At 34.1% G+C, this 14,072-nt stretch overlaps 1 protein-coding gene across 10 annotated transcripts in view; it reads left to right on the top strand.

The window, feature by feature from the left end:
• The window catches only part of sh3glb2b (SH3-domain GRB2-like endophilin B2b), a 45,551-nt gene extending 44,483 nt beyond the window's left edge, over positions 1-1,068 (top strand). For 9 of the 10 annotated variants that reach the window (XM_068221124.1, XM_021476047.2, XM_005171809.5 and 6 more), the window contains one exon: positions 266-1,056. In XM_068221124.1, coding sequence (XP_068077225.1) covers positions 266-373 — 108 coding nt within the window. In that variant the 3' untranslated portion in view covers positions 374-1,056. 10 annotated transcript variants of the gene reach the window in all.
• The last annotated feature ends 13,004 nt before the right edge of the window (positions 1,069-14,072 follow it).

Genomic DNA, 14,072 nt, shown 5'->3' with positions numbered 1-14,072 from the left:
TGAAACCATTAGGAATCAATTAACCGCCTCTATTTTGCCCTCTTGGTGGCTTTCTTGCAGTCTGCATCACTCATCCGTCTCTGACATGCACAACTGTATTCTGGAAAAGTTTTAAAAGAATGTTTACAAATGTTTTCCATCAATGTGCATCTATTAACTTTTGTTCCTACACATCTGCTACTACGTTATATGTAGAATATGGAGGAATGTGCTGATGGCGACACACCCAAGGGTCTTTTTCATGTTATTGTTTGTTTCTTTGTAGCTGATTACGGTGTACACGGTGCCCGGCATGGACCCAGACTGGCTTATCGGAGAGCGAGGCAACCAGAAAGGCAAAGTGCCTGTCACATACCTGGAGCTTCTAAGCTAGACGTCCCGTCCTCAAACACGAAATCACACAGAAATATGCATGAACAAATACTCAAGCACTGCTGAACACTCAGTGAAATTATCCCTTTCTTTTTTTTTTTTTTTCGAGATTCACATCTAGGTCTGTTGTGTTCTGATGTTACTGTGCATAAAACGTTTTGTTCTATGTGTATGTTGTTTCATTTGAGGACCATCCTGCGTAAGCCATTACTTCAAATAAGGAGGTTTTATTTCGTGACTGCTAGATTTCTACCAAGCTTTTCTTACCCTACAAATTGAAGAACACAAAACCGAAAAGCTTTTGCGCTGGAGCTGGACGTGCATTTGTGTGTGTGTGATCATGTGCTGGCAACACTAAACATCTGGGCTTTGCTTGTTTGCGTGTTATCTTGCTCATCTACAATAGCTTTGTATGGAGGTTTTGACAACGGCACGTCTGATATGGCAAACTGGTGTTCTGTAACTGGTGTTCTGTCATCGGAATTATGAGGGTATTTGGTGAGGTAATGATGAGCTGTATGCAGTTTTTATGTGATTTCATGATTTGCTTTACGCTCATTAGTCATTGGTATCTGCTTTGTCTCAAACTTCCCCCTTTGTTCTCTGTGGTCTGTGCTTGTTCCAAAAAGTGATGCATATTGAATGAATACAGTTTGAATATATAATAAAGAGAGTTTTACTGGGTCTTGATCGAGATCTTGTCTTTTCAGCATGGGTGTCCAGTAGGTACTTGAAATTGAAGAATGAACTGGTGCGATGTCCTTTCAAACTAAATTGGGCCAAAACAAAGTAAAGTGTGTTTTGAATTCAAACCATAACCATCCAACACAAACTTTCTACAAAAAAAAAAAAAAAAAAAACTCTCTGGGGTAGCTGAACTATCATAATACGATGCATCGTTTGGGAAAAGAACGATGTAGTGATAAGTGTTTCCCCAAAACCGTAGTTTCTCTGTCGCAGATCCATCATTTGAACCATGCTAGTTATAACGTAAAACCTCCATAATGACGCTCTAAACAGGGCAGAGTAACAACTTCTTTAGAGAACATGACCAACATTTTTTGTATTAAATTATATTGTTTACACACCCACTTAATAAAATGCAATTTTAGTTTTGGTAAAAACATGCACTCGTTTTCTATATTAACTGAAATATATAAAGGGCACATATAGGGCCAATGTTTCCTTTACAGATGTGATTGAGAATATTCCCTATTCTGTGCTAAAACGCAAAACTACTTCGCCAACACTGTAATCTCCTATATAAATTATGTAAATTCTTTATGGATGTAATTTACAGTAGGCTATTTATTATTATTATAATGGTTATTATTATTTTGTTATTATTAGTTAGGATATTGTTTATAATTTTTTTATTGTTTGAAAAGTTGACTTTTATAACTGACACATTCAAACCACTGCAGAAATGTTCTAACCACTAGGCCCATGTCATATACAGTAGGTACAGATACATTTCTTAAATAAATAACTTACTATAAATGAAAACATTAACGTATGCTATATATATATTTGTTTTCAAAAGCTTTGGAGACATAACGTAAATTCTGCTTTTAAATAAGTCACCTAAGAGCCACGGTTGTGTTCAAAATGTCATAATGTTTTCAAAGTGCACTCCGAAGGGAGCGCAGTTGTCAATATGAGGATCGCTAAAACTGAGCTGTAAAAATACTTTGAAAGCAAATTACATAAAAGACAGATGTTTTTTTTTTTTTTTTTTTTTAATCATTCCGAGTTTAAATGTTGGAACATTCTAAACGAATGCTTAACTACAGCTCTAGAGGTGTAGTTACAAGCGTGCAAATTTGCGAAGCAGTTTGCATATATTTGTTGGAACGACGGATTGAGAAACACTAAATAAACGAGTTTTTAACGATGGAATATGCGATCTTAGTTGACTAATGATGGTTTTCAGAAATGCACCCCTGGTAAACATTTTCCACTTCTGGGTCTGAATCTCCATGTTTTTATTACCGTGACGGTTGGATTTAGGGTTGGGGTAGTGGTCGACGTTAATGAAATTTAATTAAAGGGAAATTTATTAAATCATTTTCGTTAACTTCCAGCCGCAGCATTATGTGATGTATGACTGATTAACCATGTGGATGGACGATAACAGTTTTTTTGAGCCTACCAGTAGGTGCAGAGGACCCCTACTGGCTCATATCTATCAGCTGATAACGCCCATTCAATCAAATGAATAGTTTGAACAAAATAAGAAAGATCAAACAAAATGCATGTTATTTTTTTATTTAGTAGTGTCTCGAGTAAGAAATTTTACATAAAATATGTTTACTTATAGTTAAACCCACACAGAATCTGCGTGTGCAGAGTTTTGCAGATTTCCACAGATTTGGCTCATGTATTTATTTATGTAGATGCGTGTAAATTTATATTTATTCAGTTTTTAAATTAATTTCAGTAATATTATTCACAAATATGAAAATGTTCATTTGGTTTATTGACAATACAGTTTGCAAAGTAATATTTTCTGTCTTTTATTCCTTTATTCAATTTATTATATAGGAGACTTTGCTTTGTTTACCAAAAAGGGGATCTAGATGGATTTGTATTACAAACATTAAATACAAGTTTAAAAGGTGTTACCTTTATTTCATATGTTTAGTTATGATACTCTCAAAATAATTCCACATAAATCAGAATTTATTTTTTTTTTTTAATTCTGCGCAGAAATAGCAAAACATGTCTGCAGATTCTGTCTGGCCCTACTTATCGCTCATTACACAAAAGTCTAGCTAAAATTATTAAAATAACCGCTTGCAGGAGTTTACATACCATTTTTAATACTGTGTGAGTGCTTTTTCTGTATTGTGATGGTTTTTCACGAGTCTCTTGTTTGTTCTAAACAATTAAACTGATTGCTGTTCTTCAGAAAAATCCTCCATCTCCTGCTGATTTTTCTGTCTTCCAGCATCTTCTGCAGATTTGAATCCTTTCCAGCAGTGGCTGTATGATTGTGAGATTCACACGGAGGGTGATTTGAGAGACTCATACAAAAATTTAAAAAAAAAAAAAGCTCAAACGCTCATTGATGCTCCAAAAGAAAACACAAGGCGTTAGGAGCTGGGAGGTGAAAACTTTTAAACAGGACGAAGATATCCATTTTGTTCTCATTTTGTTAAAATATATTTTTTTTCTTCATTAAGCACTGCCCATTGAAAAAGACAGAAAATACTTAGATTCATTCCAGAACACAAATTTTGTGCAATTTACCTTGATCTTCAGATTCTAAATGTTTTCAACTCCCAGCTCTTAATGCCTCCTCCTCAACACAGTTCTGCTTAGTGCTACATCCTCTGATTTGATTCATGTTTTGTTTTGGGGTTTTGGGCAGTTCTGTCCAAACAGCTTCCGAAACATGATTTTCATTCTGAGTGCCCTTTAATAGAAACGCTATAGCACATTTGGCAGCAACACATTCAGTCCACGGCTGTTCAATCTTTACCTAGAGGTATGCCTTCCAAGTTAATCTCCAGCCATCATTACAGTTTAATTCCCCACTATCAGGCATTGTGCAGTACTGAAGCCACATACCTTTTGTTGACACAGTGTGCATTACCAACATGACTCACTGTGACTGTGCACGACTCATCATGACTTCATCCCCTCCAAAACTCACTCAGACCAACACAACAGTTCATATGTGATCAAAATAAGCTTCATTCACAAAACCAGTGGCAATACTCATTCAGAAATACACTTTATCCATAACAAACTGACGTAAATTAAACACTAACAGCGTTACAGAAATATACTTTTATTTTATTTTTTTACTTTGAATGAATTTTCATGAACATCGGTATGCAATTTTATATTTACCTTTTCACTGTCTTGGATGTGCTAAATAATGGGTGATAAGAATTTTAAAAATGCTGCAATTTGTAGCAAATGGTAAACACTTTCAATTCTACCAAACATTTGCTAAACTGGAATTTAGAGACATAAGCTTTACATAAATGTATTGTACTTGCGTAAATGACATACTTTTTGTCCGCCACACACTCCCGCTGTCAGTATGTTTATCGCATTAAATCTTCTTTCTCTACTGTATTATTAATATTGTAATATTTAATCTATATTTCCTATCATAATTAGTTCCAAGCTATTTCTTTTTTACAAAAAAATAATTCTACCAGTACTAAAGCAGGAATCCTATAAGAAGGCCTTTAGCTGAATTTACGATCAGTTTGTAATGATTGTCATTTTGTGGAGTTTCCACATTTCAAAATAAATATGAATAAAAAAAATGAATAAAAATATTTTGAAAATGTTTTGAAATGAGTTTGTTAGCGTTTGCTGCTGAATGTGAAAAGTGTTTGGAAATTTTGAACAGTATTTCTATTGCATGCATTTTGCGTGAAAGCAATGAAAAATGAATCTGTTTCAGCACAGACTCCTGTTCGGCTGATTGTGTGAAAAAAGTTTTTGAACTTGCTTAAGTTGCTTAAGTACTACTGCACAATGCTTGAAGAAAACGCGAAACAGACCCCCTAAATGCCACTCCCATCTACACTCTCAGAAAAAACCCATGTCACTGGGGCAGTACCTTTTTATGGAACAGAACTGTACTTTAAGACAAAGAAACAAATTTGTACCATTGCAGTTTGTACTTTTAAAGACATGATTTGTACCATTTGATATTAATAATAAAACTATCAATAAATGCTCACCAAATGTTTAGTAAAATGCTTTACATATTTAGTTTACAATACCTGTAGTTTTCTTTTACCAGTTGTGTCCAGTAATCTTTATATTCATAGATATTGGAATCAAGGAGTTGTTCAACACTTTGGTATCTGGTACATCAATTGTGCCATAAAAGGTGCAGAAGAGCATCATAAGAGGTCTTTTCGGTTCCATATAAAGAACAACTTTTACAAAGGTACAAAACTGTTCCTTAAGAGGCACTATTTGTTCCACTGTGTACCTTTTTTTTCTGAGAGTGTAGTTCATGGCACCAGTATAACCTCTCTAATTCTGCTGGTCAGTGTGTAAGGTGATTATGATTAGAGGGACTAACTAAAAAAAATTGTGCATAGGGCCTAAAATTGCTGGCTACACCTCTCCCTTTTAGTATGTTTCCGGTTGTAATCCTGTAACTAATGATGACTCGGTGCACCCTCTAAATTGATAACAGGTAAAAAGTAGATTTTTTTTGTCACTTTTTAAGAGGATTCATAGATAATCGTGACCTCCAGAATAATGTTATGCACTTTTTGATTAGTACCCAAGTGCACAGTCTTAAAGATTTCATATTCATGTTTATTTATTTGATGCGTTTATTTATTTGTGTAAAAGACTTTATTGTATGAAAAGATGGTTTTATAAGATGTTCAGGCCTATGATTAATTTAAAAAATAGTTTGAGAAAGTTTTTAAACAAACTACAAGTTATTAGCAAATTCGAAATATAAAAATGCATGATAATCAAATGAAAAATAAAACGGCATAAACTTTGCTGTACAAATGAACCCGTTCATGTCACCCTTTCATGATAAGTTTTAAGTATTGAAGCTCAGGTGGCAGAATGAAATTTTAAAGGCAACTTCAGAATGTTTCCTTATTATTTCTATGACTTCTCATGTGACACATGGCAGCCACAATACTGATGCATTCTGAAAGCTGCTAGTTATTCCAAAACTACTGCCAGTTTAAGACAAATATATGCTCATTCAAGAAACTGATCCACATTTCTCATAACTTATGTACATACACAGCTGAATGTGTATCTGTGAAGTCTCACTAAAACTGGCCATTAATTATGAGTGTATTTGACAGTTTAAGCTTATTGAACAATCAAGAAATTTGTGGATAAAAATAAAAATACAGCATTTAAAGTAATTAGAATGCTAAATTTAATCTCTAAAAACATTTAATTACAGATTTCATTTTACCATTAATTTATTTTTCATTTAACTCAGTCCCTCATTTAATCCCACCTTTTTTCATCAAAATACATCACTTTAAAGGTGTTGCAATACACAAAACCTGTGGAAGAAAATGTTTTGTTACATTATTTGTGAAATTTAATGTGAATGAAATGAATCTTTCTTAAGTAAAATTAACCCAGTTTGTATTCATGAGTAAGAGGACAGAAGGCAGAGCTCAGACAGAGGGGGAAAACATTAGAAGGAGAACGAAAGTACGTAAGTTTATAATCATTCTTATCTTTTATCATTTTATTGTCCATCTGACTAACAAACAAATGTGAGAGATTCAAGCTGATGTGATTATTCTTGGACTGGAGGCTGTTAACATGTCCTAAATTAACCCCTTGGACAGAGGGAGAGAGAGAGGGTAGGAACAGAAACATAAATGTACATAGTTTATGGTATCGACAGCCACAGATTATAAGTGGTCAAACAACACTTCAGTGTGTTAAGTTAAAAATAGCCTTCATACTCATAAACTATCCAAAAATAAACTACTCAATCACAATTTTCCACTTGCCATCTGATGTAACGGAAGACCGTCTTGTGATCCCTTTAAATATTTGTACAGGGGGGGTAAGCTTCCTTTAAATTAGTTTCATTACCTTACAAATTCAATTGGCGGATGTTATGATAAGCTTCCTCCGTTCCTTTTGTTGACTGTTTCCCTGCACTTCACTAAAGCATCTCCTTGTTTCCATAATTAATTAGCCCATATTCAGCGACAAGAAAAAAAATCTGTTTAAATGCGCCATAGAATACATTTATACATTGTTTAAATTGTTCTCGAATCTCTACATAGCACGCTGGCCGAGAGAGCTTATGAATTTAAGAAAACACATACAATTACAAAAAACACAGGCAAATTAAGAAACTATCTTCATCAGTTCGACACACATGTTGCAAATTCTCACAACACAAACAACTGAAGAAACATGCTGCATTTATTAAGTGCGCTGCATACTATTAAATCAACGTTTTACATTTAATCACCAGTTTATTCAGTCTAGTAATTTACAAAAAACAAGCGAATCATCTAATCAGGATATTAAAATAAAAAAACTCACCTTTAAAAGACCACCAACAACTTCACTGAGCAACAGTCACGACATATTAACACATTCATATCTTAGAAGGGTCCATCATGTTTTTGGGACCCCTTTAACATTTCTGTTGTGTATATTTGCAAGTGTTGTGACAAAATGCAGCACGTTTCTTCAGTTGTTTGTGTTGTGACAAAATACTTTTTTGTCTTTCCCATGGTGACAGTAAATGCATAATATTTTACCAGTTATTTTGCAAGATAGTAATCAGATGTAAATTAAAGACTTAATTAGGTTATGTTTGTGTCATGGTGGCGCAGTGGGTAGAGCAGTCACCTCACAGCCAGAAGAATGCTGGTTTGAGCCTCGGGGGGTCAGTTGGCATTTCTGTGTGGAGTTTGCCTGTTCTCGGTGTTCGCGTGGGTTTTCTCCGGTTTCCCCCACAAGTCCAAAGACATGTGGTACAGGTAAATTGGGTAAGCTAAATTGTTTGTAGTGTGTGTGTGTGAGTGTGAATGAGTGTACCTGAAATGTGCCTTGATGTACTTGAATGTAAACAATGTGTTATCCTACAATACAAAGTTACTTGTCAAAAAATTAATTAGCTTGTTTATGAAGACTGCAGAGTGATGCATGAGAAAAAAATTACTTTGAATAATTGTTTAAGTCATTTGTGATGTATGTTAAAGTGTGACACCTAAAAGTACAAGTGGGCCCCACACGACCCCCCATGTCACTTTGGTCTGAAACGACCACTGATGATATGACATGATGCATAAATACATATTAAACAATCATATTCAGCAAGTGATAATTTTAGTAATCTCATTAGGAAATGTTGGGGCCAATCAAATGCTGCTGGGGCATGCATATTAACGATCCACTGTGGAATGTCACAGTTTGTTTTGTTTCGATTGGTGAGTTTTTCACTGGTATTTTACACAGGATTTACTATACATAATAACGAGGAAACGATGGGGTTTGAGGCGGTTTGTATGATAATTGTAAGTTGTGTTTGTATGTCATTTATTACTCAGCTATAGGTAGATCCTAATCCAGCAAAATTTGGGGATTTTGGATTGACTACCCACAAAATAAGAAGTGCTGTCATAGCCCATTTTATATACACAATGTAAAAGACTTACACAAATTTCTGGAGCTCTTCAACTGTTATTGTTATCTTTCAGGTAAACTTGTTTACTTATACAGTATTTTTTTTAAATATACTTTCATGTTATGTAATGCAGTTTCATGAATCTGCGAAAGCTTTGGGATGAAGGGCATAATTCATAATATTAAATCTTGCATGAGTTGAACAGATTTGTTTGTAAAGCCTTTTTAGGCCTTTATTTATCCACACTTTCCCATCTCCACTTTATTTAGACTTCAGAGACTTCAAACCTCAAAAGTTAGCTTACATTAATATATCTAGCCTGCCCAGTCAATAGTCATATTTCTACTATAAGGGTAAAAGTTAGCAAGCTCTTACATGTTAGGGCTGTGTTTTTGGACCATGGCCTTTGGCCAAAAAAATACCTTGGTCCAAATCAGATGAGCCAGGGTTTGTGAAGTATTCATGAACAAAGGTAGTTCACTTGGGGCCGGATATGGTCGGTATTGATATATTGTAAAAAATAATTTTTCATTTTACAATTTTAAAGTTATTTTACAGATAATTGTCTGTATTTTTTTTTTACAGAAATTTCTTTTTTTTATTATACAGTGAAATACCTGTTGTCTGACAGATATTTTTATAATAAAAAAATTCTTATTTTAAATTTACAGTTACTGCTTGTATTTTGGTATTACGTTATTTTCTGTTTTTAAAAGGAAATTCTCTGTATTTTCAGAGTAACACATAATTTTACAATATTAGCCCCCTTCAAATTTTTTCTTCTTTTTAAAATAACAGAGCAAGGAAATTTTCACAGTATATCTGATAATATTTTTTCTTCTGGAAAAAAATCTTGTTTGTTTTATTTCGGCAAGAATAAAAGCAGTTTTTAATTTTTTAAACACCATTTAAAGGACAAAATTATTAGTCCCTTTAAGCTATACTTTTTCTCTATAGTCTACAGAACAAACCATCATTATACAATAACTTGCCTAATTACCCTAACCTGCCTAGTTAACCTAATTGACCTAATTAAGCCTTTAAATGTCACTTTAAACAGCATAGAAGTGTCTTGAAAAATATCTAGTCAAATATTATTTACTGTCATCACGGTAAAGATACCAATAATAAATAATAAATCAGTTATTAGACAAGAGTTATTAAAACTATTCTGTTTAGAAATGTGCTGAAAAAAAATCTTCTCTCCATTAAACAGAATATGGGGAAAAAATAAACAAGCTGTCTAATAATTCAGGGGGGCTAATAATTCTGACTTCAACTGTATATATATACATACATACATACATACATACACATATATATATATATATATATATATATATATATATATATATATATATATATATATATATATATATATATATATATATATATATATATATATATATATATGCTATATGCTACCAGAGCACCTTTTCCACAAAATGACATTTCAACAAAAAAAACATTATTTTGTAGAAAACACACTGATTAAAATTAGAGAACAACAATGACTGTAGCATGGAAAAAGATTACAACAAAATTATCTGAAGGCTACAACAGTCAGCAATTAGTATAAAGTGTACAGGTCTCTGCTCTGAATGACTTCAGCACAGCTGCGGCCACAGAACAGCACTAGCCTCTCACACTGCTCTGGTGTGATTTTGGTCCTCTCTTCTTCCAGTCTCCTCCACAGTTTGGTGACTGTTGTGGGTTTCTTGGCCATAACTGTGTCGCCAAGGATTTTCCAGAGGTTCTCTATTGGGTTGAGATCAGGACTCTGGGCAAGCCATGTCATTATTTCAATGTTTTTAGTTTCAAGGAACTGCTTTACCCGTTTTGCTGTGTGACATAGCGTTGACCTGCATGAACACTGTGGGCTAATTGGGTGATGAACGCAGGGAAGGAACTATAAGTTGTTGAAGACGGTTGTGAAAAACATTTGCATTCACTCTGCCATGTAGCTGTATAAGAGGCGCAACTCCTGCTGCAGAAAACATACCCCACACCATGACACTTCCTCCACTTTTCACTGACTTCTTTACACACTTTGGGTTCAGTCTTTCTCCAGTTTTTTTCCAAACATAATGTTTCCTATCAGACCCAAATAAATTAAACTTGCTTTCATCATTGAAGTGAACTTTGGACCAATTCTCCTCTGTCCACACAACATGCTTCTCAGCAAAGCTTAGTCTAGCCTTTTGATTCTTTCTTTTAATAATAGGTTTGGTCACTGAGTGGGCTTCCAGTTCAAATGTTTTTAAACGTTGAAACACTGTATGACGATACATATCTGTACCCTGTTCAGCACTGAACTGGTGAGCTATTCAGCTGCAGTGTGGAAATGATTGCCCATTGAAGTCCTCCACAGCATCCTGTCCTTTCTATTATTTGTCTTCCGTGAATGACCAACCTTCTTGTGGGACTTGAATGAGTTTCTGATGTTGCAAAGACTCAATATTCTTGAAATCACAGATTTGGAATGATCAACTGGTCTTGCTATGGCTGATAGGGTCATCCCTTTGGCCTTTATCTGGACAGCCTGCTGCTGGAGGATCTAGCGGCTGCAGATCACTGGAGAACACGCATGCTATGTTAACAAACTACAACTCCCAGCATGTACCTCGCACACACATGTTCCTGATTCTTATCAAAGAGCATAGAATCATTAATTCATTGATCAAGTGATTTTAAGCTCTTTGTTCTTACTAAGTACCCTTATACAGTCATTGACAGACAGTCAGAAGTTTATTTTGGACTGATTTCAAAGACTATAAACTCAGCACACACAGACACGTCGTTGCTGAGCTTTGCTAAACTGTTTAGTGATGCAGTTCATGATGCAGTTTCCTTTGCCTTGCTGTGTTTGACCCTTAGCTTTGTTTCTTTGCCGCCTTTATGCTTGGCATTATCTGTTTGCACCTGTTTGTTCTTGTTTCAACCTTTGATTGCAAGATGATTCTTTTAATAAACTGCTATTCCTCAGCTTTGATTTTCAGGCGTACTCACACAACACTAACCTTGTTTTTGTTGTTAAATGATGACCAAATGTGTTATTTGTATTTTTCAGGCAAATTGTTTTAGAGTTTTACCTACATATCCTCAAAATATTTGTTAAACTATATTATACTTTATAGTTATATTTATTGTTTTATTACAACAGCAGTTATTTGTACCTGAGCTTTTTAAATAATTCTTTAAAAGATTTTTAAGCTTCGGTTTTAAAGGTATGTTAAAGTAAAAAAAAGTATGTAATATTTAGAGATTAAATGAAGTATACTGTATAATCACTTTAATTAATCTGTATAATTACAGTTATAATCTTTATAATCACATTTATTAATCTGTATACAGACAGTAATAAATTATATATTTACAGTAATAATTTGTAAAATGACAGTAATAATCTGTAGACTTTCAGTAATAATTAGTAAAAAGCAGTATTTACCTGTTTCATTACAGTTAAAATCTGTTAAATGACAGTAATAACTTGTTATTATGGAGCAAGAAATTACTTTAAAAAAATTTTATTTTTATTTTTACAGATTATCTACATTTTTATGCTTGTTTCCTGCCGCCACTGCTGCCAGAAAATTGCATTTTTTTCAAAGTTTTTTTTCCCAGTGTAAATACAGCATTTATGCCCAAACATCTTTCAGTCAGCAGAACGCTCAAACTTCTTCAGATCGCAGGGCGTTTGAAAAAAAAAAAAACAACATTGCTCAATTTTAAAGAAATGTGATATAAACATAAGAATTTAAAAAGCTGAACTTTTTGTGTGGTAATTGAGGTCTGTTTGACATAGAAATGCACTGGCTGCAGATCACATATTAGATCAGTTTCGAAGGATTGATGTCAATACCTTTTCTTGTTCCTTGCTGATGGTACATTTTGATCTACACAAACCCATCTGAAATGCCAGATGTGATCATGTTAATGAAACTGCAGAGAAACCATCAGTTGGCATTTAACCATTTAATTTAGTGGGATTCCTTAATCCCTCCTTATTCTAGCTTAAATTGTTTATTGTTTGAAACTATAAATATGAAGTAAATATGAAGCCAAAGGAAAGTCTGGATAATGGAAGAAAAACTCCAACAGGAAACAGGGAGGTCCAATAAATAATTCTGAGATAAAAATAAATGGCAAAAAATCCAGCAGGAACGAAAAGGATTTCAGGAATGTTAAACAATAGTTAATCTTATTGATAATAATGTGTAAAAAACAAGTGTTGAAAATGGTTTTGGCAAAACATTAAGCACTGTTCATTAGCCAGCAGGCAGTCATAACTTTTTTACTAATCTTCTACTGTTAAAGATTGATTTTTCCTCTCTGTTCCCACCAGCATATCTCCATACCAACCAGAGGAAACAATGTGCAAGACTGTGTGAATCTGCTTGTTGAGTTACTTTCTGGTCCAAACATTATCAAACTTCACGAGGAGGTGCAACATCATTCACTTGTTCACATTGGTAAATACACTGACTAACATTAACTCAACACAAGAACCTTAAAGTGTTACCAACATTTGACTGGTCAATCGTTAAAGATTGAAATCATTTCATCAGTTTACAGCTCGTCAGAATGCACATTACAGGAAAAGACGAAAGTTTATTCACTGTCACTTACTGTAGAAGAGGCATAAGTTCTGTTTAACTGCATGTTTTGGTAGTTTAACATGTATGTTGGGAAATTTACCGCACATTTTCGGCAACAGACACATGTAAACTGCTGAACAATCTGTAAGATTTAAATGCATGTTTATGCATCGGGTCATATCACCACCCACTTAGAATGTTCTTGCTCGATAATGGGCAACATCAGTGGTTATCAGCTGATAGATATGGGCCAGTAGAGGCCTACTGGTAGGCTCAGAAGGCTGTTATCAGCCATCCACATCCAGATCTGTTTTTACATTACTGTGACGGTTGGGTTTAGGGTTGGGGTAGATGTTAAAAAATTACAATTATTGGGAAATTTAATAAATAATAAAAATAATTCTCTGTAACTTCTGGCCACAGCCGTATGTGATCCATAGCTAATTTACCATATGGATGGATAATAACAGCCTTCTGAGCCTACCATTGCTGACAGCATTCAATCGAGTGATAACATTCGAATGGGCTAATATCACTTTGTAACTCTTCAGCTCTTCTATCTGCCTGAATTGCTAGAATAATCTATTTCAAATGAAATTATATATTGAAATATTTAAAACTTGTACTTTAAAAAATAAAAATCATTAAATGGCTTAGCTCCAAATTAACTTTCTGCCCTTTTGACTGAGAATCATTCAACCAGATCACTTCGCTCATCAAATCAGAGATTTTCTGATTCCTGCGTCTAGGCTGAATTGTCGGGCGATCAAGCTTTCTCTGTAGCTGCTCCTAAAGGGGGAACGATTGACCCCTTTCCATTAGATTGGCATTTCTGTTTGTTTTTAAATCCAAGTTAAATCCAACTTTCCTGTTTGACAAAGCTTTTAACACATGAACTGGGATTTATCCCATATTTTACTGGCTTTCGAGCAGGTAAAAGTTAATATTTTTTCTTTTATACTTTGTATTTTGTCTAT

The sequence above is a fragment of the Danio rerio genome, chromosome 5 (genome assembly GCF_049306965.1).
Source record: "Danio rerio strain Tuebingen ecotype United States chromosome 5, GRCz12tu, whole genome shotgun sequence".
Taxonomy (NCBI): domain Eukaryota; kingdom Metazoa; phylum Chordata; class Actinopteri; order Cypriniformes; family Danionidae; genus Danio; species Danio rerio.
Note: the sequence above shows the minus strand (reverse complement) of the source record. Positions and strands in the feature narration are given on the sequence as shown.